Source organism: Camelus ferus, chromosome 8 (assembly GCF_009834535.1).
Source record: "Camelus ferus isolate YT-003-E chromosome 8, BCGSAC_Cfer_1.0, whole genome shotgun sequence".
NCBI classification, from domain to species: domain Eukaryota; kingdom Metazoa; phylum Chordata; class Mammalia; order Artiodactyla; family Camelidae; genus Camelus; species Camelus ferus.
The window spans coordinates 67,350,323-67,373,169 of record NC_045703.1 but is presented as its reverse complement, the minus strand read 5'-3'; the positions used below and the strand labels follow the sequence as shown (position 1 = coordinate 67,373,169).

At 49.4% G+C, this 22,847-nt stretch overlaps 1 protein-coding gene and 1 long non-coding RNA gene across 2 annotated transcripts; one reads left to right on the top strand and one right to left on the bottom strand.

Moving 5' to 3' along the window:
- The first annotated feature begins 2,702 nt into the window (after nucleotides 1-2,702).
- On the top strand, nucleotides 2,703-4,783 carry LOC116665461. Its single transcript, XR_004322097.1, has 3 exons — nucleotides 2,703-3,079; nucleotides 4,055-4,250; nucleotides 4,643-4,783. It is a non-coding gene; the product is annotated as an uncharacterized LOC116665461 (long non-coding RNA).
- On the bottom strand, nucleotides 4,577-22,721 carry PNLDC1 (PARN like, ribonuclease domain containing 1). The gene is made up of 19 exons (XM_006179035.3): nucleotides 21,186-22,721; nucleotides 20,722-20,779; nucleotides 20,363-20,436; nucleotides 18,926-18,965; nucleotides 18,093-18,216; nucleotides 17,838-17,926; nucleotides 16,345-16,445; nucleotides 14,796-14,872; nucleotides 14,473-14,616; nucleotides 13,880-13,949; nucleotides 12,180-12,265; nucleotides 10,945-11,000; nucleotides 8,703-8,767; nucleotides 8,196-8,249; nucleotides 7,982-8,024; nucleotides 6,496-6,595; nucleotides 5,983-6,158; nucleotides 5,774-5,872; nucleotides 4,577-4,806 (listed from the first exon to the last, which is right to left on the bottom strand). The coding sequence occupies exons 1-19, from the start codon at nucleotides 21,463-21,465 to the stop codon at nucleotides 4,743-4,745; spliced, it is 1,800 nt and encodes a 599-aa protein (XP_006179097.2). The 5' UTR covers nucleotides 21,466-22,721; the 3' UTR covers nucleotides 4,577-4,742.
- Between the last annotated feature and the right edge of the window lie 126 nt (nucleotides 22,722-22,847).

Here is a 22,847-nt window from a genome sequence, read left to right as displayed (position 1 = left end):
GGAAACAACCTAAGTGTCCATCAACCGGTGAGTGAATAAAGAAGATGTGAGATACACACACACACACAATGAAACACTACTTAGTCTTGAGAAAGAAGGAAATTCTGCCATTTGCAGCAACACAGAAGGACCTTGAGGACATTATGCTAAGTGAGATGAGCCAGGCAGAGAAGGATAAATATAGTGTGATATCTTGTATATGTAGAATCTAAACAAACAAGCAAACAAAAAACTAAACTCAAGAAAACAGAGTGGAATGGTGGTTACCAGGGGCTGGGGGCTAAAGGAATGGAAAAGATGTTTAAGAGTACATGCCTACAACTGGTAGATAAATAAGTCCTGGAGATCTAATACACAGTACGGTGATTACAGACAACAAAACTGTACTGAGAACATTAAACTTGCTAAGAGACTAGATCCACCACTAGAAAAAAATGATAATTATGTGAGGCAACAGAGGTGTTAGCTAAAGCTACAATGGCAATTGTATTGCAGTTCGAATGTATCAAATCAGTATGTTACATACCTTGAACTTACAGAATGTTGTATGTCAATTATACCTCAATTTTTTTTAAAGATCTTAAATGCACAGGTAGGATGAGAGATTTAGTCCAAAGGAAAAAATTTTAAATGTAGATATCCTGACTGCAGTCCTACAGAAATTAACAGGAATTATTATTTATCTACATATTTTGATCTGAGCTTCCTGGTGGTTGAAGCAAAATGAGAAATACAGTACGGTACATAATTTGCATTCTCCAAAAGGAAAATACAGTTATGTTTCTTAGCTCTCCTTGCACTTAGATCTGAACAAAATTTCTCTCATGGTCTTCTCTGGAGTGAATAACGAATGATATTATAGCATTTAAAACACTATAGTCCAAGAAGAGCTTTTTAGAGGTCCAGCTTAGAACATGGACAAAACCTACATTATCCAGGAATAGACTAACAGCCTTCCAAATATCCTTCATAGATTTTTCTACATAGGTTTTTGATAAAAAGTGGTCAAAAGGCTATTCAGGGATACCTTCTCAGTCAAGAGCTTGTGGTATAACACACTCTGCATTGCTGATTAAGAGTAAATCCACATACTTCAAAAATTAGCTGCCCAAGGACTTTGAGTTAAACATAGTAGATTGACTACACACATTTCTGCCTCCACCTCACCAAGATCCCACTAAGATGAAAATAAAAGAACAGGAAAGTTGGGAGAGGTAACATTAACAGACAAAAAATATGAATGAAATTTCAGGAGTGATAACTGACTCACTTGGTAGAACAAGAGGCTGCATGCAGAGAAGGATGCCAGGTTGCTGTGGGCTGTGGGAGGCGAGAGTTCTAAGATGTTCCCAAGATTCCTGCCCCCTGGTGGATACACGTTGTATAATTTCCTCCCATGGAGTGTGGTTAGAACCTATACAATTCAGGTTCCTCATGAGTTGACTCTGAGTTAATAAAAAGAAATATTATCCTGGTGGGTCTGACCTAATCAGGAAAGCACTTCAAAGGGGGTCTAGAGGTAAAGACATGAGGCATCAGCAGATGCTCTTTTTTTTGCTGACCTTGAAGAAACAGGCTGAACGGAAGGGGGCCTCAGCCCTATGACTGCCAGACCCTGAATCTTGCCAACAACTGGAATGAGACTCAGAGGAGACACAGCTGCAGCTGGCTCAGGGATTTCAGCCTAATGAGACCCTGGGCGGAGGTCGCCACTAACCTGTAACTGGACTCTGACCCATGGAAAGCGAGGGGTGATAGATCTGTATTGTTTTAAACAGCTAAACGTCTGATTGTCTGTTATGCAACAGTAGAAAACGAGTAACATGGACCAAATCATCCTGAGGACCCTCTGAAAAGAAAATAAGGAACTAGGGGCAGGAAGGACAGGACAGAGGTGACATCAGACACAGGAAAAAAAAAATGTCACAAAAAGACCAGAAATAGAAAAAAGATAAAATGATCAGAGGAACAATTCAGGAGGATCAGCATCTAAAAATAGTTCACAAAAATAGAACAGAGAAGACCAGAAAGGAAGTTGTCGGGCAAATAATAACATAACTTCCGAGAAACAAAAGCCACCCATCTCCATGCTGAAGGACCCATGGAGGGTCCAGAACAATGAATGATAGAGCACTCTAGGGCCAATCACTGTGAAACTTCACAACGTCAGGGCTAAGAAGATTCTGAAAGCTTCCACAGAGAAAAAAATCAGTATACCTAAAAAGGAAAAGGACTCAAAAAGGCACTGACTTTTCAGTGACTCTGGGCATCAGAAAGCGTTGGAACCAGTCAGTTTCCTGGTTTGCTGCTGAGTAAGATGTCACCTTAGGGGAGAGTGAGTGAAAAATTGATAAATAATAAACCAAAAGAATCAATCATCTTTCCTGCCTTTCCTGTTTAAGCTTTATTTTAGGGCAACTAAATAGTTGACAAGGGAAAGCTCTTCCTGTAAGTTCTACATAGGTAGAAGGCATGGTAGATTTTTTTAATGCCACTTTGCAATCTCCGATGAAATGTGTGCCTGAGGGGGAGGGTGTAGCTCAGTGGTAGAGTGTAGGCTTGGCATGCACAAGGCCCTGGGGTCAATCCCCAGCGCCACCATTAAATAAATAAACAAACCTAATTACCGCCCCCCCCCGCCACATACATACACAAAATCACAAAAAACAAATAAAACTAAAACTTTAAAAAATAATGTGCCTAGAAGACAATCATCAGTGGGTGTAAAAGTCATTTGGTGAAAGGTTCATGGATCAGGCGTCAGACACCACTTAAGCCAACTGGTCAATCTGCCTCAGTAAAAACGGACCAACCAATCATCGGTCTCCTGATGGGATGTCATAACGGGCACACAGCACCACCTATGACAGCTGGGGGGCTGGAGGAGCGGGCACTGCTTTCTCCAAGGAAGGCTGACCAGGAGGCGCCCAGGCCGAGTTGGTGTATCAGGCACCGGTGAACCGGGCCCAGAGAACACCGGCTGGGGAACCAGCTCTGGCCGCACACCGGCAGCTGCGAGGATGACCGAGGGCAGAGGGAGGAGGAAGGCCAAGCCGCGTGAGCTGTGAAGGGCCCAACGGTGAAGGCAAACATGGTGGGAAGGAGGGAGGCAGCCGGGGCCCCAGGGAGGGGCGCAGAGCGCAGGACAAGGGGAGAGTCTGGTTCGTCTGTTTGCTTTGGTTCTTTCATTCACTGATGGGAGACAGAGCTGGATGAGAAGCACTGACCTGAAGAACCAGAGCAGACACGAGAGCAGGGGGGAGGGCAGCAGAAGGCCCCGCAGCGAGGGACCCGGTGGCCCAGGGAACCCCAGACTTTCCTTCTGGGGACACGGAGGGGGAGCTGATAAGAGCAGGGCACTGCCCCCACCCAGCACCCTGAAAGTGCACAGAGAGCCCAAGGTGAATCTAATGAACAGAGTCCCAGCACGGTCATGGGCCTTCACAGCTCAGAGGCCGGAGCCTTCCCGCCCCCGTGGTCAGCCAGAGCGCCCACAGATGGACGGCAGGACACACCAACAGCACAGACGCCCCACTGAACGCACACAGCAGGGACTGGATAATGACCTGTGAACAGATGACAGGCAAATGAATACTGTCTGATAGCATCACTCCAGGCTTGCACCCCAGAACCATGAAACAGCTCACAGCGGTCAGGCCCTGTTCTGACCCCGGGAAGTCAAAGTGATCCCCCAGTACACTTGGCTGAGAGGTCTGTTTTCACTTCTCAGATCTGCTCACGTAATTCAGGGCTTGTATAAATGAGACGGGGCCCCACAAGCTCACACAAAGGGGCGGTTTTCCTTAGCATGTACAAAAGCAACATCCCACGAGAAAACAAAAAATCATCCCACCAGGATGCTGTTTGGACAAACAGGGAAAACCTCGCTCCCACCACCGAGAGCAGGTCTGACCACACGCTGCCTGATCTCGTGGGGAGAGCAGTGCATCGGTCACTGTCACTCACACCCCAGGACAGGCATGTGACTCCTGGAATGGCAGCTCCCAAACTCCCAAATGGAGGGCTGCCACCACTAACACATCTGTTTTTACAGAGAAAAACTTCCACACGCAATTTAATAAGGTTTTGCTGAATCCTTAAGTGAAGTTCAAGGCTGAGCAAACAGCCCAGCTGAATTCAGCCCCCGACAGAGAAGAGCTTCTGGCAAAGCCAAGTGCCATGCACAGCAACACCAAGGCAACAAAACAACCTGATTATCCCTCGATTCTGGGTCCACACCTGGGATACAGGTAACTGTTTCTAAAGTGAATATTGATGGCTTAGGGTTTATAATATTTATTCAAAACATGGGTGCTCACCACATGCTCATGGACACTTGGCTTCATCGCTCCCTTTACTAAACTTAGGACACTTCTCAGGCCTAAGTCCCCGCCAGCCTGTTGGCTGGTAGCTCCTCTCCCATAGACAACGGCACCTTCTGTTCACTTGGTGTCCGGCTTCCACCATCCAGGTGGTCTGATCAGAAGACACTCTGGAACATGAGCTTAAGTTCCCACAGGTGGTGACTTCTCCCCAGTCATTTACAGAAAGAAACATTTGCGCCACAAAAGAAGGATTTACCATTGATAGTTTTTACAGAATTTCACATCAGAAAATGTAACAAAGTTTCTCATCCATGCAGATCCACCTGCAAGCAGGGTAGGATTTAAATGAACAAAACCCAGGACGGCCGCCCCGGGACGTGCGGAGACGGGACAGGGCTGCAGGCAGCCTTGCTGTACTCAGGAGTGAGGTCTTCCAAGGAGAAAGGCGACAAGGGCCCAGGTAGTGACCACGCCACAGACTCTGCAAGACAAGGACAGCGGTCAGCGGCCCGGATGGCGTGGGCTGGCCCCGCGTGCGAGCCAGGCGGGTCTGAGCTGACAAGGCCTCGCCCCACTTCCTCCCCAACTTAGTTGCCCCTGGTGTTCTTTTCTCCCAGCGCCAACAGCACACATTGCCCCTTGAGGTCATCTTTCCTAGTGATTTACGTTGGAGGGTGAGAGGAGAAAGGATTGCCCAGCAGCCAAGTTTTCTTCAACAATGCAATTTCGGCAGACACGGCTCCTAACGGAAAGCCCACATCCTTCAGAGCTCAGTGAATAGCAACTCTGTCTTTCCAGTTGCTCAGGCCAAAGATGCTGGATTTAAACTTGACCCTGGTCCTGTCTGATTCCGCTCTCACCACCCCCACTCCCCTACACGGCCACCAAGCAGTCCAAGCCACGACTGACCATGTGAGCAGTGGCCCAGCTTCCTGAAGTCCCCCTGCCCTGTGTCCTCCAGTGTCCCAGCACACAGACAGAGCGACGTGTCATCCTCTGCTTAGACCCTCTGATGATCCAGCCTCTTCCGAGGTCCTCACCTTCAACCCTCTCCTTGACTAGAATCCACCTAGTGCTCTGTCCTCGTCTCCTTGCTCCTCTGTCACCTCGACATACCAGGCGCCTCCCTTCTTTGAACAGCAACCCCCCAAGACCCCCGCTCCACCTCCTGACCCCACCACCTAGCACACCGGGCAGCTCAGCTGTCTGTCACGTGTGACCTCCCTCTACGACCCGAGCTCCACGAGGACCGGGCTTGGTCTTTGTCACTGCCGAAGCCCTGGGCCCAGGACAGGCCCATCCAGCAGATGCTCTGCGTGCACGCGCTGAACGTTACCGCGTCACCTGCAGGTCCCTGCACTCGTCAGCGACCTCTTTACAACCACACCAGCTGGTGAACGTGCTTGACCCACTGGACAGTCCAAAGCCGCCTCAGCCCGGCCACTTACTGTAACAAGCAGTTGATGTTCGGGGAATGTCTCCAGTACCGGTACAGGGAGACGCGCAGGGTCGGGTGGCCCCTGTACTCCTTCAGGACGCTCCGAGCACTGCCAACACAGGGGCTGGGTCAGGCGCGGTGCCGGGCCTGCTTGGCATGGCCGCAGGCAGAGGCGGGCGGCCGCGGGCGGGAGGGGCAGCCCAGAACCTCGGCACCTACTCCTTAAACTTGTTGGTCAGGAGCAGGAACTGGCTCCGTGTCAGTCTCCTGACGTCGAATTTGCAGAGATTCTGAAACTCGCGGTAGACTTGCTGCTCGCTGACCCCACGCCAGCTCCTGACACTCAGGATGAGGATGGGAGGTCGGATGCTGGGATAATCTGGACCAGAAAAATTCTAGAAGACAGAGAGCGATCTTCTGTCTAGAAGACAGAAGACGGAGATTTTCCCCAGTTCCCACTGACCACCTACCCAGTTTGAAAATCCTGAGAGACTAGGAGAGGCTCTGTTGGAGTTGGTAGCGGGGCGGGAGGGAGGCAGAGGAGAGAAGGGGTTAAGAAGCAAGTTCACATTGATTCTGGCAGGAAAACACAACAAGCTTAGCAGGGCATGAGCCCCTCTTTGACTCTGAGTTTGGCTGTCATCACAACCCATCTAAGACACCCCAGAAAACCCGGCTGCATCCCAGCACCAGCCTCTGAATGAAGGAAAAAGCAAAAAGAAGTCTACTTACGATCTTGGGGACCCCGGCTCGGATAAGATTCACCTGGTTCACATAGGGCGCCAGCACATCGAGGTAGAGAGGGAAGGAGGGCTCGGGCATGGGCACAGAGCTACGTGGGCAGAGAACACCCCCCGGTGCTCAGGCACACGGGCGGCCGTGCACGAGCCCCAGCACAGCTCAGGTCCAGGGACAGGCGCTGCCTGAGACCACCCTCCCAGCCTCCCTCACAGCTTTGGGGGCTTATATCGGTGCGCTCCCCCCAGATGACCAATCTCCACAAGCTTTCGCGATGGCCCGAGCCAGAGCAGAGCTTCCAGGGCCACCACCCATGGGCAGCAGTTTGGTAGAGAGCCCTCCGTTGACAGACACGAGCCACAGGCTCAGAGAACGAGCGAGTGGATGCTGCTGAGAGGAAGAGAAGCTTTCTCACCCAGCAGGACACCACCCTTGATGCCACATGGCCGTCCCTCACCCCACAGCCTTGTTGGACCAGCAGCCCCGCCTCCCCCCAGACACCACCACACCCCTGAGCACGGGCCCCAGGAGAAGGCACCTGGCTCTGGGCTGCTACAGAACTTCTCTAAACCTGGGAGGGTTCTTAGGTTGTGAGGGTTAAAGGCAGTTAAGGACCCAAGGCCCTGGTGCCAGGGCACGGACAGGCCCCGGGGCTCTGTCCAGCACGTGCGGACCGCCCGGTCAGAGCACAGGGAAAGGGAGGACGGGGCAGAGATGTTCTTAAGCTATAAGCCCCAAGTCAATGTGTCGTCGGCTATTTCTACACATAACACCCTTTCCCAAAATGGACACGTATGAGCAGTACCCAATTTAACAGGGTACAGTCTAAAAATGTTTCCAAGTCAGCCCCAAAGAACTCAATTTTGATTAGCTCCTTCACCCAGCCTGCTAAATCCTGTTTACCAAATGTATGCGGCAAGAGCGGTGCCACAGGGACACGTAGCTCAAGTGTGGAGCTGGTTCCTCTAAGCCCAGCACTGTAGGCACCTGGGGTGATGCTGCCACGAGCAAATGCATTTAAGATTCCACCTGGGAGTTTTGAGAATCTCTCCCGTGTGCCTCATTCCAAGTCACTGCTTCTCCCCAGCCTGACTGTGTGGACCCCAGGGAGGGATCACTTGTTAACCTGAACACTCTGTCCTCCCTCACTGTGATTTACACGACACAAGAAAACAGGAGAGTGACAGACACAGCAAGCACACCTTGCTGGGAGCACTGAAGCAGGTGATGGAACCTGAGCCTGACCCTTCTGCCTCGCTGTTTGGCAGAACATTTTCCCATGGCCAAGAGACTAGGGTTCCAGGACCAGCCCCGGTGGGGAAGGCCGGGGCGGCGAGAAAGGCAGCCTACGGAGGAAGACCGCTTCCCCTAAGTGTGTCCTTACACAGCAACATCCGCATCCATCCCCTTCGGGAGCCCGGGTCTGGGGGCTCACCAAGTCCTGCCACTGATCAGGGCACAGGAAGAAAGGACCACTCACCCGTGCACTCTCCAGAGAAGCAGGTGTGCCACCCTCAAGAAAACTGGAAAAAAAAAAAGCTAGAAATGTAACAGACAATCAAGGCTCAACCTGATCGCCTCATCAAAACATGCAAACTCAGGCTTTATTTCCACATGTGCAACCCGCCTGGAAGTAAACGGAGGGGCTGGGAGGTGGGGGGGCATGAGTCTCTCTTTAGGACAGCAACTCTCACCTGATCCGCAGAGGAAGGCATCGTACGCTGCTTCATGGGGGTACTTTGTCTCAACTGGAGTGTTTTCCGGAAGCAGGAGAGACAGTCAAGCAGCAGTGAGCACACAGCCTGGGAAAGGAGCCTCCCCTGCCACACCCGCCCCAGTTCCACACCCGCGCCAGCTGTGCGCACACAAGCAGCCCCTGCTGCTCCTCCAGAGGCGCGCACCCTCCTCAGACGCCGGCGCCATCCTCGCCAGGGTCCTCCCCACGGCGCCAAGAGCACCCACGGGAGGGGTAAGCAGACAGCTTCCCGGCAGACTAACCACCACGTCGGAGGGGAGCTGGCGGCCCCCAGGCCCTCCAACGCCTTCCAGAATGGCTCCTTTGGAGGGAGGGGGTTCTACGGAACATGGATCAGGAAACGAAGCCCCCACCACTGCCCACGCCGGCCGCGTGGAGACCCGGCCTGAGCCCCGGCCGCTCAGTGCCGCGCCAGCCGCGGAGGGGCAGGTTTGCGGGGACGCACCGTATTTCTCACATTTGCTTGCGTGAATAATCACTGGCCCAGAATCCTTCGTGGGATTCAAGTCACTGTTAGAAAAATAAAGAACGTTCATTGAGAACAATCCCTTCTTCCTCTCCCTCTTAGGTTAACGTAAGTAACTGGAATCATCACTGGAATTAAAAAAAAATAGAGGCCTCAGCACGGTCAATGATGCTGGGGGTGCAGAGGAAGGAACAGATTTTAAGAACACTTAGGGACTAAAACTGACAGGACTTGACTAGAAGATATAGGTGGCCCAGCCCTGGGGCCCCTTCTGGGTCTCGGCTCTGGCCCGCGGGTGAATGGCGGTGGCACTCAGTGGGGATGCCTTCCCTTCATTTGTTTTCCAACAACATCTCCTAGTGCCTCTCCATGTGCTTAACATCTCAGAGCCCTGTTTTCTCATCTGTCAAATGGCACATGCCGATGCCATGCAGCAGCCACTGGGATCAGGCGGACCGTCAGCAGCAGCCGCAGCAGGTGACGCTTCGTAAGCGTGGACTAAGTGCCAGCACGGCCGTGAGTTCTGCCCCACACGGGGCCCCTTTAATCCTCAGGCTACATTGTGAGTTTTGTGCAATGACTGCCTCACTTCACAGATGGTAAATGCGAGGCACACGGATTAAGCAGTTCTTACCAGGTCACTCCCAGAGCTAGTGAGCGGCCAAGCTGGGAACGCAACCCAGGAAGCTGGGATTCAGAGCCTGTGTCTTGAAAACCAGGCTCTCACACCTGCACACATAGTGCCTGGCAGCGTAAGGACGGAAAAGAAGTCCTCCAGGCACGGAAGGTGCCTGGAGGCCACGTGGTGTCTGGGTCAGTGAACGAGGTGCCTGGGGCTGCCGAGGTCTGGGCACCAGTGGCACGGAAATGGTGGCAGCAGAGGCCGAGGGGGTGGATTTGGTCACCCAGGGACACGGCAATGAGCAAGAAGAGGGCTGTGGAGGGACCCCTGAAAGATGGAAGGGACACATGGAAGAACAAGGGCCTGCAAGGAAAAGATTAAAAACTCACTAGAAGAGAAGAGAAACCCAGGAGAGGACACTACAGAAGGTGAGACAGGACAGGGCCCAGGGTGTCCGGTGCCAGACAAGGTGACACCTGAGCACCACCACCTGCCACGCCTGTTCCAAGTGCCTTCTGTGCATCGTCCCATCAGCTGAGACAGGAGACGAGTTTGCACTGGGCAACCACCCCAGACAGAAGGGAAGAACAAAGATGGAGGTAGCAGGAGTGGAGAGCCGCAGGGCTCCGTAGCTCCAAGTCAGAAGAACAGACCTGACGCAGAAGGGAACGACAGAGGAGGCGGCTGAGGCCACAGCAGGTGGGGCGGGCTGCCGAGCGGAGGGAGGGTGTGGGGTCCGGGGCAGGGAGGCCAAAGGAGCGCAGCCTGCCCTGCCTGGGCCCTGCACATGGCGGCGGTCCTGTGCGCTGGCTGATGGGAGAGACAGTGGCAAAGATGACAATGCTGCAGAAATGTCTAGACGGGAGGAGAGGCGGGTGGAGATGCCTGCCTCTAGCCTCATACTTATTTCTTAGAAATGAGGACCAGGAGGGCCGTCTGAGAAAGGAAACGAGGAAGCATGAGGGGCCGGAGGAGGCTCTCACTTTAGAAATAACTGCTACCGTGAGTAGGAAAGATCGGGGGAGGGTATGGCTCAGTGGCAGAGCACGTGCTTAGCACAGGGGAGGTCCTGGGTTCAATTCCTGGTACCTCTGCTGAAAAAACAAAAGCCTAATTACCTCTCCTGAAAATTTAAAAATAAATAAATAAACAGGGACTGCTCTTCCTACAGGAAGGCCAGGGAGGTCACTCATTCACTCAAGTACGTCCACCATGCCTCGCCCGACTGCAGGCCCAAGAGAAACAACAAGGTGCAAGAGAAAAATAAAACATGGAGCTTGTCACTCCAATAGTCAGAAACAGATCAAAAGGAAAATAAAAGCCTGGCCAACAGAAAACACGATATAACTAAATAGCTGTAGGCATTTTTCCAGGCCCCCTCCCCTCTAGAGCAAGATTTCTCAGCCTCAGCACCAGGGACGTTCTGGGCTGGAGATCCTTTGAGTTGGGGCCTGTCCTGTGCACCCTGGCCTCTACTCACTAGCACCCCTGAGCTTAGCACCACGCACATCTCAGCATCACCAAACGTGACCTGGGGAGCAAAGTCGTCCTGATGGGGAACCCCTGCTCTATAGCAGCTCCGACAACCAGCTTCCTTACCTGTTCAGGATGTCGTGAAGCTCTGAAAGACTTGAAACCCTTGGGAAATTCAGTTCCTATAATTACGGAAGACAAATTAGACTAAGACATTTGTAGGTTTTCTTATTGTCTGTTCAGGAATTACCAAACGGCCATTAAAATCACCTGGAAAGTGCTAATCCCTCTCTTCATACATACCTACTCTTATTCCTTAACTTGGATGTCAGGGTACATAGTGTCTTCAGGTTTCCTATAAGGGACCTGACAACCCAGCCTACAAAAAACCTGCCACAAGCACACCTCGCACCATCTTCCTTCAAAGACAAGTGTTTAAGGGGTTTGAGAAACTCAGGACCCCAAGGCACCAGACTGCGACCAAGGACACATGTAGGGCAGTAGGCACTCTAAAGGACCTGCCAGGTCCCCCAGTCCCAGCATTCACCTCGTCCTGTGCAGAAAGGAGCACGTGCTGGTTCCCGCACGTCAGGCCCCGTGTCTCCCCGCTTCAGCTGAGGACCCCGCTGGGTGGAGACAGGCGGCCACAGAACCAGGGCTAGAAGCACACGAGGCCCACTAAGAAGTGTGCCTCTGGGCAAGGACGCACCAAGTAACCCAGGCCCATTTGTGTGGCTCCCTTAGTGAACGATTAGCTTTGATCAGCTTAAGACTTTACTGAAAACACTGATCAGCCTCCCCTTTCTCTGTTTCTCAGTTTAACATTGAAGCAGCAATTACACCAGCTGGGTGCTTCCCTGCTCCACGTGCAGTGCACAACCCCCGCTGCAAAGTGGAAGTTACCTGGCAGCTTCGGAACCAGCCCCTCTAAACCAGAGAAGCTGCGGGTGGGGCCCAGGTCTCAGTACTTAGCTTCCCAGGTGACTCGAGTGTGTCATCTAGGTTGAAATCCCATGACCCTAATGCTCAGTAAACTTTTCCAAGAGGGAACTCCACCCCCTAAACCTGAAGCTCGTCTAGCATGTTGCAAATACTCCCCAGGTGTGTGCCAAGCTCGAGATCAAGCTGTTCTGTTGTCCATCTAAATAAGCACGTGAACGTTACACAAAGACGTGGGAACTCGAATAAGAGAAAGAAAAAAATCACATGTGAGCCAGTAAGACTCAGAAGTGGTAAAGCAGAAGAGGAAAACCAATACTGGTTGTAAAATACAAGAAAGGGGTTCAAGAAAAAACTTTTAAAGAGCGAGAAAGCTAAGTGTCACTGGGACAAAGCTCTCCTTTCCCCGAAGCAACGCTTACCTTCCAGATGTCCTTTGTCACATTCTTGGTGTCGATAAGAATAGGAAATAGATTGTGGATGTTCAGCTTGAATTCATCGTAGCTTTCTGAAGGAAAAAACCCAGATAGTCAGAAGTGAGTTTGTTGGTAAAAGCGGGAAGAAATTCTCCAATCTGATTGTCACCAACTTGGGCTAATAAAGCAAATAAAACAATAGGAATTGAAAATATCCTTACTCCTACTCATGAAAGATTTCTAAATCTCATACCAATCTGCCGTCACCATTTGAAACAGCAAGAGCCAAAAGGTTTTCCATTTTTCAGGATACTGTCTATTGCCAACATGAGCTAATGCAGTTTGCGAAGTTCTAGCCAGTGGAAACAGGAGAAAGAGGTGTTACTGGATAATGTGAATATCCCAACAGATGTGAAATTATTTGTAAATGACTATTCAAAGGAAAATCCAAGAAGTTAAAAAAATTTATCAGGGCACTTACAATTTTAAACTTTTAACTGGCATATTTATCAAAATTATACCTGCACAGAAGGGAGGGTATGGCTCAGTGGTAGTGTGTGCTGAGCATGCATGAGGTCCTGGGTTCAATTCCCAGTATATCCATCAAAAAATAAACAACCCAATTACCTCCCTCACTCCAAAATTATACCTGCAAGTAGTTTAAAGAGGTTTATTGCAAGACAAACCAAAATCCCCCCACTATCCCTCTTTTCATTGTCCTCCCCTTTCCTATTCCCCCAAAGCAACTACTTTTCAGTTTTTCCTTCTGGTGTTTATTCCCATCTCCCTAAATAACATGCTGATGCTGCTAGGGGACTTCCTGCTTTGGGGGCACTAACTGCTGACTCCCAGGAGGTAAGATGATCGTTACCTGTTCCACCGCCAGCCCCTCCTCATTGCCAGCACCAGCCCATTACTTGCCAAGGGGCCAAGTGGCCTCCTCCAGTGACTTCCTCTCTGGCAGTTTTTGTTCCAGCAATGTTTTTGTTCATCTGTTTGTTTAGTTTTTCAGTGAGTGATCGTTAATTTTACCCCTAATTCTCCCCCAATACTCTCAGTGTGCTCAAACTGAGGTGTTTTATCATCTTAGAGAATCTCTCCTAGAACCCTCTTTCAATCTATACTGGTGTTCTCTGTACCTTAGTTCATTTAATCCCAGAGCAACTTTGATATCGACACTATCATTACCCCCATTTTACAGACAACGAAACAGAACAGGTACGTCACAGTAACTTGCTCACGATCACACACGACAAGGGGTGGTGGAATCAGGGCTCAAGCAAGACTTCTGAATGCATGTGTTTTAATGCTCCATCACACCGCTGTGTCAAGTGGCATCAGTCACGGAGAAGACTGGGACAGCCGTAAGACAGTAACATGGCCTTTCAAATGATACTAGCTTAACGACATAAATAAATACTTCTGATAAGTGAAAAAAAGCCAAGCAAAATCAAATAGTGTGGTCAAATATGTAAAAAGCCACAACAGAGGAAAAGCAAAAGTGTTAGGATTATAGCTGAGATTAAAAGGTAGCTGGTCTCCTTTGCACATTTCTGATTTTGCTAAGTTTTATACAATGAGACTGAACAACTTCAGTGGTGGGGGGAGGAATGTTAATTCAAGTGTTTTTCTCCCTGAGGACGTCCCCCAGTTCCAGGAGGATGGTAACAGGCTCCGAGGAAGGAGGAGGACAGGTGTGTCCCTACCTGGGAGAGGCCTGAAGAACTTCTCGTGGAGATGCAGCAGATCCATCATCATATTATGTCCCACTAAGGGCTGCTTGGAGGAAATCGACAGGTGAGAGAAATGAAATTTTAAAAATAAAACAGACACTGTAGACTAATCACTGTCTCTGGCAAAGGGTGTAGCATTAGAATCCACTGCACTCCGACAACACGGTCATTCCATCCCCAGCTGCACTCCACCCCCATGAAAGGGAGCTGGACTGCTTAAATGCCAGAAAAGCAAGCAGCGAGTCGGAGGGACTTGAAGCCTGGGCCACACTGGGCATCCAAGCTGTGAAGCAGATACATGCAGCCCCCGGGTAGCTTCAGGCCAGTTAGTACTGAAATACCCACGTGCCTGAAAGAAGCAAAGAAGATTGATTTGGGGAAAGACTGTCCCTATGAAATATTACTATCATCATTTGGTGAAAGCAAGGTTAGATCCACAAAGCCAGGTAACAAAAAGGAATCACTCATCTTAAGGAAACTTAGTTTACCACTGAAGGGCCTGTTAGTATCTATAGCCAGAAATGCAAAAGATGGCTAAGGACCGAGAAAAGAGATCTTTTTCCTGCCTTCTGGGCTTTCACCAGCATCTGGAAAAACACAGAGAAACCCCTTGCAGAGAGGAGAGTCTTCTCCTTCCAACAGCTCTCTCGATCACAAGAGGTGTTCTCAAGATACCAGCGATGCTGTTTACTCACTTTCTTCACTATCACCTGAAAGGAAAAGTAGACAAGGTCCTTGAATCCTGGCTTCCAGGGAACGAGGCCAAAGAAGTGGTCCTGCAGCTCAAAAGGAAGAGGGGAAAAAAAGCCTTTCCCAGAGGTCAGGTCTGGCTGAACAACAGAGAAATGATGAAGCCACCGAGGTGGCCCCACTCCAGGTGAGAACTCACCCCGTGTTCTCTCAGCATCGTCCAGATGTCGGGGAGGGCCTTCCTCAGCACAAGCTGGACCTCGAAGGCTTGGAAGCCTGCAGCAGGGAAACACATGGCTTGCACAGACCCCCGCAGACCCTGGGATGGCAGCCCATGCCCCGAAAAGCCCGAGAGGAAGAGCAGCTGAGAGATGGCTGGTCAAGTGGAAGGCCAGCTCTCAGGTGTACCCAAGCCCACGAGGCCGAGCAACAAGGATGGCATGGCATGGTCTAGGGCGGCTTTCTGAAAGTCCCTGATCTCAGGGCCACTCTGAAATCGAGGACCCCAAAGAGCCTTTTTGTGTGTGGGTTCTCGTTCTTGATACCCACCATGTCAGAAATTAAAACTACACAAGAAATTAAAAATTGCAAAGTTTAAAAAATAAGCCCATTATACTTTTGCCCTTGATTTTATAACATCAAGCATCGGTCATCTGAAAAACACTGGTTTGCTGAGTTACACGGGTCTTCCCAGTGTTCACACGTTACACACCATCAAAAGACACTTGTACACACGGCCACTGATCTCATTAGAGAAGACTCATAAAGCTGTCAAGCTTATGGTGGCAGACGCAAGTATTCCAAAATTCCAGTTTCTGACTAAAAGCTCAGATTTCATCTCTAGCAAATACTGTGAGTTAGTCTCCTTGAAGCAACAAGGCTTACTTTTTCACTTGAGAAAATGACTGAATACAACCAAGTCTGACCAACCACAGTTCAAGTAAAAATTATATTCCATGAGGGGGTGAAAAAAAAAAGCTAGTTCAGCTTTCAACACAGAAACTTACCTAAGTGCTTTTCCTCAAGCCAACCGGTAAGCAGCAGTGATGTTTCACGTGCGCTTATTTCTTTGCACGTTATTTTAAAAGATGGTCAATCAAAGGTTGAGATTTAATAAAACTAAGAATGACTATTTCACAGAGAAGATTAAACAAAATTGGAATTTTTTTTTTAAACCACAAGTGGTAACAAAGAATACCATGACCACCAAGGTGGTCTGAAGCTCCCGCCCTCACTGTGCCGAGGTGCCAGCCAGTGTACCCACCAGCACTTCAGGACCATCAGTGCAAATGGCACGGTGACAATGGGGAGTGACAGCTGATTAATGTTTTGACTAAAGTTATGATTTTGTGAACCCCTTGGAAAGAGTCTCAGAGACCCCTGAGGCCCACAGACCAGGGCTGAGAACTGGAAATCTAGGGCATGTTCATTGCGATTCCACATTGTACTGGGGGGCAAAATTCAGAGATTAACAAAAGTAAATATAGTAAGAATCCACAGGGCACTGAGGATTGGGATAAAAAGGATGGCTCTGGATGGAACTTTGCCGCCTCAACCTTAGATTTCAGAATGGGATGAAAATCCTTCAGCCTCTGAACTGGGGTCAGGGCTTGATCTAAGCACAAGGACCTCACGTCTGCTGAGCCAATGCCCCGGACCCACGGGAGGAGAAGGGATGCTCCCCGACCCCCGGCGCGTGACAGCGACCAGTCCCAAGGTTCCCAGGCCAGGAGTCACCTCCTGCCTACCAGCAATATCAGGGAGGGTCATCCAGTCGCCTTCCTCAGCCAGGTCCAGCCAGCGCGTCACCTCGTCGATCACCGCCTTGATCTGGTCTTTGTGCAGAGAACTGGAAGTGGGCACGTGAGTGTGGAGATGCGGGAGGGGACAGTGCTCACGTGGGAGGGGCTTCTGAGGCCTTCTGTCTTAACATCAAGATCTCAACAAGGAAATGGGCCCAAAAAGACCACTTCTTTCCCGAGTCTTATTCTGCAACAGGAAACCAAACACGTGGCCTCTACCCTCCCACCGGCCACACGAGCACGCCCATCTCCTGCCGCTGACAGGCCAGTGGAGGGACAGGCGCTGGGAGCCAGCCAACATTAAGCAACGTTATCAGGCCTGAATCTCAATCCAGATTTCAGAGGTGAAAAAGCACTGCCTGGTGAAATGAGGGAAAGGCAGGCGCTTTGGGAAGCACGTCTTCTCCTGCATTAGAAGCAGAAGGACGTGATGTTACGTTGAGAAGGGGAAAGACTTTTCTCCAATATTTGAACATAACAGAAGGTTAAAACTTCAACTTGTTTTTCCCTTACAAAAGCTGTATTTTTATATAAAACCACGAACAAAAATTTTAAAACTCCAACATTACATAATTATTTGGACCAGATAATCGTAATGTTCTAGAGTTTAAAACTGTCTGATTTAACTCCCTTCATGATAAAGGCAGACTCTGAAGCCCAAAGAGCATAAACACCTGGTTGAAAACCACACAACTGGTGGTCAGCAGGGCCTGCCTGGGCCCGGGCGGCTGCTCCCTCCAGCACACAGGGCTGCGGCTCACACATGGCCCCAGCGCTGCAGGCCCGGGAGTCAAGCAGGACAACTGGAACCGGGGACCAAAGGAAAAAGGCAGAGATCCTGCCCTTGGGGAACACAGCGGGGTCAAGCACATGGAGCAACATGCCGAGGAATGTGACACACGGTCAAGCTGCCTGAGACTTACCTGAAAAATCCCTAAGATCACATGGAAGGCCAGCACAGCATCTCACGTTGAGCCCAACAGAGCCATTTCCCCCTTTAGCACTGGGACGGAGTTCCTGCTTCTCTGAGTGCCAAACTAAGTCAGTTCTTAGGGGGCTGGGATATAGCTCAGTGGTGGAGGGAATGAACTCTGGGGTTCAATCCCCAGTACTTCCATTTAAAAACAAAACCAAAAAACCCCCCAAAAACCCAATTATAATAAAATTGAATAACTTAAAAAAGTCAGTTCTTTTTCCCCATCATTTTAAACACTAAAATCACACTCTATGCAGGGAGATTTCTTGTCTCAGGTGTAAGAATGGAATCACCAGCACTTCAGGCTACTGTGTTTGGCTCAACACAGGCCAAGGAAGCCACACTAGCTAAAGGAGACAGTGTAAGGTCACCATGTTCTGGACACAACACGTCTACACACAGGAAAGCCAGAAACACAATAGCAACAAAGAAACCCACAAAGCGCCCAGAGAAGCAGACTTACCTGCGAACTCTCCAGTTCCCAGTTAGGATGCTGTGTTTTATTGTCTTCTCCTGTTCTTCGTTCATATATGGGATTCCTTTTTTGAGAAACTAAAACAAGGAAGTAAGTCAGAGGCATCCTCCATGCCAGCAGCAGAGTGGAAAGAAACTCTGGTTTCGCACAGGCAGCAAGGGGAAGAGGAGGTGGACTCAGAGGCCAGGTGGACCAGATGGCCTTTAAACCCTTTCCCTCCCCACCTCTCCTCTGAAGCCATACCTTGTTATAGTCGAAGCCATACCGATTCAAAAACTGAATGCTGGAAGCCTGGAAAGAGAACTCTGAATCCAAAATCCCAAACGTTGTAGGGAAGAGAAAGAAGTTACACGAATGGGCTACATACCTAGGGGGAAAAAAAATAAGGAGAAAAAGGTGGAACCATTTTTAAAACTCTGGCTCACAGAGCCAGCCCCAGAGTGGGCTCTTCCTTTCATTTGAGAAGTACAGCCACGTATAATTACAGTCGGCCCTGTGTCTATACATGGGTCCTCCACATCCCAGTTCTTTCACATCCCGGGACTCAAACAACCACAGATCATGTGGTGCTATAGTACATATTTAGTGAAAGAAACCTGAGTGGGCCCATGCAGTTCACACCCCAAGTCATTCAGGGTCCACCACATTTGAATGTCAGCTATGCTTCAATTACTATGACTGGTACTGAGGGCCAAAAAAGAACAGCAGAGATCCTGCCCCACCTGGGACCAGTGGGGCTGCCATTCAGCACCCTGTCTGTTGGGGCCTGGGGGCTACACCACCCTCATCAGAACACTGTGTTAACTGCAATCCTGAAGGCGATATAAGAGACAAGGAAAAGAGTAAAAGGACACCCAAAGGTACACAGGTGCTAGAAAAGGCCCCAAGAATGGTGCTGCCCTGAGAAACCTGAAGGACCAGCCAGTATTGGGGGGGGGGGGGGCAAAGAAGCAGGAGAGGCCATGGAGCATCCAGGGCCAAAGTGGTCAGAGCCTGAAGCAGAAGCTGGAGGTGGAGCAGGTGGAGAAAATAAATGGGCAAGAACCATGTGTTTTGTCAAAGGTTTTTATACATACTTGCTTGACTCTCCTTCAATACTGGAGAACGCTGACAATCCTAGAAGAATCATGGTAGAGAGAATGAATACCAAAGAAAAGCTACCAGAAGTTAACTACAGAAAAATATTTTTAGCAATACATGCATCCAAAGATACTGTGTAGGCTTTAAGATTATCTCTTAAAAAAAAGAATAGATTCAAAACATGAGAACTGTCAAGTTGTAATTCACAGTGAGATGACTAAAATATCATTATAAATGTTACCTCAAGCATGGAATGTTAAGTTGACATTTTTAGTTTTAAAACTAACCAAAGGAAACACTATAAACTATGAAGATTTATCCGTTTCATTGCTTTAAGATGTCTCTGTTGCTAAAAAGACCACAAAGTGAAAAAGACTTGGAAGCAGGGGCAGAACAATAGAAACGTGCCCCAGTGCCATTTCCCATACTTGGCAAAGAGTGAAGAAAAGCAATCACAGTAGAAAAGTAGCAAAAGACAAGGATAAAGAACAAAACACACACAGGTGTTCATCATTCATAGCAAAAGAATCAGTAAAATGTCTCATGACCTGTTTTTGTAGATAAGGTTTTATTGGAATACAGCCATGCTAATTCATTTGTGTATTAGCTGCAGCTGATTTCCCCCTTAACAGCAGAATTGAGTAGCTGTAACAGAGACCATATGGCCTGCAAAACGTAAAATATTTAGTCTAGCCCATCACAGAAAACGTTTGCTGATCTTGTATTAAAAACGTAAATCAGGATGACAATTTTAGGTCATTTTTCCTCTCCCAAGTGGGCAAAAAAATTTAAGATTGATAATACCCAGTGTGAGTGATGGAAACAGGCACATTCATTGTTAGTGTAAGTTGTTGGAAGAGCAATAGTTTGGCAACAAATCAACACTTTAATGCACATACACTCTCCTGCTATAAGTATACCAAACATACATGCCCACAAGCGCACAGTCATATATAAATACCAAGACAATCAATGCAACCTTGTTCCATTACACACAAATGGTACCCACCATATGCATCATTAGGAGTTGGTGCCAACAGATACAATCACTTTGGAATGCTATGCCATTGTTAAAAATGAACAAGAGATCTGTATAAGCTGACACAGAAAGATCTCTAAATGCCATTAGTGGAAAGATGCAGAACGTGTTTATAGTATGATCCTGTTTTGTATGTTTTCTTTAAGCAAAAATCATACACACACATTTTTCCTGAAAGATAGTACAAGTTCCTTAATGTTGATTTCGGCATGGAAACTAAGGTTCTGCTTATTTCAAAGCATTAGGTCTTGTAGGAATAACACGGTCAAAAACCAAACAAGCATGCAAACAGCCAGTATCTCAGAAAGGCGCCAAAGCTGTTGTACCAGTGGGAAACACAAAGACAATAAAAATATCCCCTTCAGTAACTCAAACAGCTGAAGATTAAACTCACCTATCTGACAGATTGTGAATTGCTGAACACTCTGACGAGTCTTTAGATACCACTCTGACGGCAAGTCAAAAAGACTGCGGAAAAACAGGCATCTCAGTCCACAGGCAATGAGAGCCGAACCGACTCCACGCTGAATGGGCACCTCTCTACCAGGGGCTGCATCTTTCCTATTACAACAGCTAGGCAACACTGCCAGCGTTTCGTGGACAAGGGCCTCAACCTCCCCACAAAATGTTGCCCTGCCCGCCCAATGCCAACACAGGGCCTGCTGAGAAACAGTGCTGGCTGGCTGGGGTGCCACCCAGCAGGGCACAGAAGAGCACCCCTCCAGCACAGCTCTAAGGCAGCTGGAGCTTTACCTGATCTGCTGGGGCCTGGACAGGTTAGAACGAAGGCCTGTGAATTCTATATCCAGACCTGCAAGGGAGGCAAAAAAGACAAGAGTCCCGGGGCACAGAACACTACCACCTCCCTCATGCTGTAAATGCTGTAGGTGGCAAAGGTACTGGTCACCTTCTTGGTGCTCAAGAGGCCAGATGAGGTCAAGAAGGGAAAACAGGGAGACAAAGCAAGGACAAGCCAGGCCACCCCGTTCCACCTGGACCACACTGGGGGCAAGGGTGTAATTGCTGCTTAACTTCCCACCGCCCAGGCCCGAGAGGGAATCTCTGTCCTGCTCAGGGGCCCTATTTGAGCCTCCTGCGGCCTGGCGACCACCCGGCTGGGCCTCCCCTCTCCGCCCTGTCCCACCCGAGCCACATCCTCCGCAGGCTCGCCCGGCCAGGGGGCTCCGGCGACGAGGCCCGCAATACAGGCGCCTTACCCAGGAAGTCTGCGCCCAGGACGAGCTCCTGCAGCAGCGGGAGGCTCTGCTCGAACTCGTCGGCGCCCACGTCCATGGCCACGCAGCTCGGCCGAGGGCGCCCAGTGCGGCCACGCGCTGCCACGCGCTTCCGCCGCGCCGCCGCCTTAAAGGGCTCGCGCGGGGGAAACGCAACGCCCCCGCGCGCCACCGGCCCCGGCAGCCTCCGTCTGTGCCGCCCGGCTGCGCTGGCCACCGCCCGCGCCCAGGTGTTTGCCCCCAGGTGCTTGCCCTTAAACATTTTGCCCGCTAGGGTGAAGGGTTGCTTAGACTCCGCCTTAGCAATCAAAGGCCGTTTACCCTGCTCCGCGCGGCGATTCCTTTGCAGTCACTAAAAGGGCAGAATGCCATTTACGTAGACCTAGAACATGAAGAAGCATGATAGGAAAAAGTAGAGCCTGTGAGAGTAAAAACAGTCCAGTAACAGCACCTGAAGGCACTGCAGTAGGCAGGTACTGACTGCAGCTGCAGTAGGGGGATGGGGGCCACCTCTTGTCTGTTTTCAAAATCAGCACCTCTCAACGTGGCAGTCACTGCCAGTGTTGGGCTGTCCGCATCCCCTCCCCCACACCGCATCTTTTCCCTATTTTGTCTGCATCATCTCTTTATAATACCTTGTTTCAAACTTGCCACACAAAGCCCCAAGAAGTGAGGAAACTGAAGGAATCCTCGGTACGGAGATGATCTAGAACAATCATACTCCTTGCAGAAGAATCCCCGCCTATAGCATCGCAGGTGAACCCTATTTTTGTCACTGTCAATTTCCAAAGCCACACTACTCGTGGGCTTCTTTACATCCTCCCTTGAATTCTGACTTGTTTGAACAGCCTTCTAGAACTGTGGTCTTCAAAGTGAGATGCTCCAATCTTTAAGATGAGGGGAGAAAATATTAGAACTATAATGTATACTTGTAAATGCCTCCACTGGAGTATTTATTGATCAAAAGGGGACTGCTGAGCCATTGCATTCTGAAGGCTCCTCAGAATCATAGTTCTTTAAAATGTTGGTGCATATTTATTTATTAAAAAATATATTGAATACTCAGACATGACAGTAGCCATGTTGTTTCACTTCTGTATAAGATAAACATACAATTGGAGTACACATTCTAAAATTGGGGGGAAATGCTCTAGAAACCACCTGAACTGCTTACTGAGTCTTCTCTTCATATGTTTCAAAAACAGTTAACATCTTATTTTGACTTAATCAACTCTTTTAAGAGAACTGCCATGATTCCCTTCTACCTCATTTCAGCTTTAGACTAACTTGAATACACTTCAAGCTTCATCTCCTAACAAATTTCCACTTCATGGCAAACTTAGCACATACTAACCCTGTCCCTATCCTTTCCTCGCTGCACTCCTTTCTTCTTTCAGATCTGGTTCTGCCTGTTAGGAACCAGAGCCCAACTGAGGCATTTGCCCCTCTTATCTTCACATTACTGAGTCTGTTTCTAATAAACTGATACTGACATCTCCTATTAACACCTCCACACCCTGAACAGCAACAGCTGCCATTTGCTGAGACCACCCACTCTGAGCTAGCCACGGTAACAAGTGCTCTGCATAAACCTCCTATGTGTACCCTTGCCACAGTCAGCTCAAAGGTGGAGAAAATTTCATA

Excerpts from the sequence above, each read along its gene's own strand:
- PNLDC1 (XM_006179035.3), bottom strand. The coding sequence starts at position 21,465 with ATGTTTAAGGGCAAGCACCTGGGGGCAAACACCTGGGCGCGGGCGGTG. Across the intron at positions 17,927-18,092 it reads ATGGCTTCGACTATAACAAG|TTTCTCAAAAAAGGAATCCC; the intron begins GTATGGCTTCAG and ends TCCTTGTTTTAG. Across the intron at positions 8,025-8,195 it reads TGCCTTCCTCTGCGGATCAG|TTTTCTTGAGGGTGGCACAC; the intron begins GTGAGAGTTGCT and ends TTTTTTTTCCAG.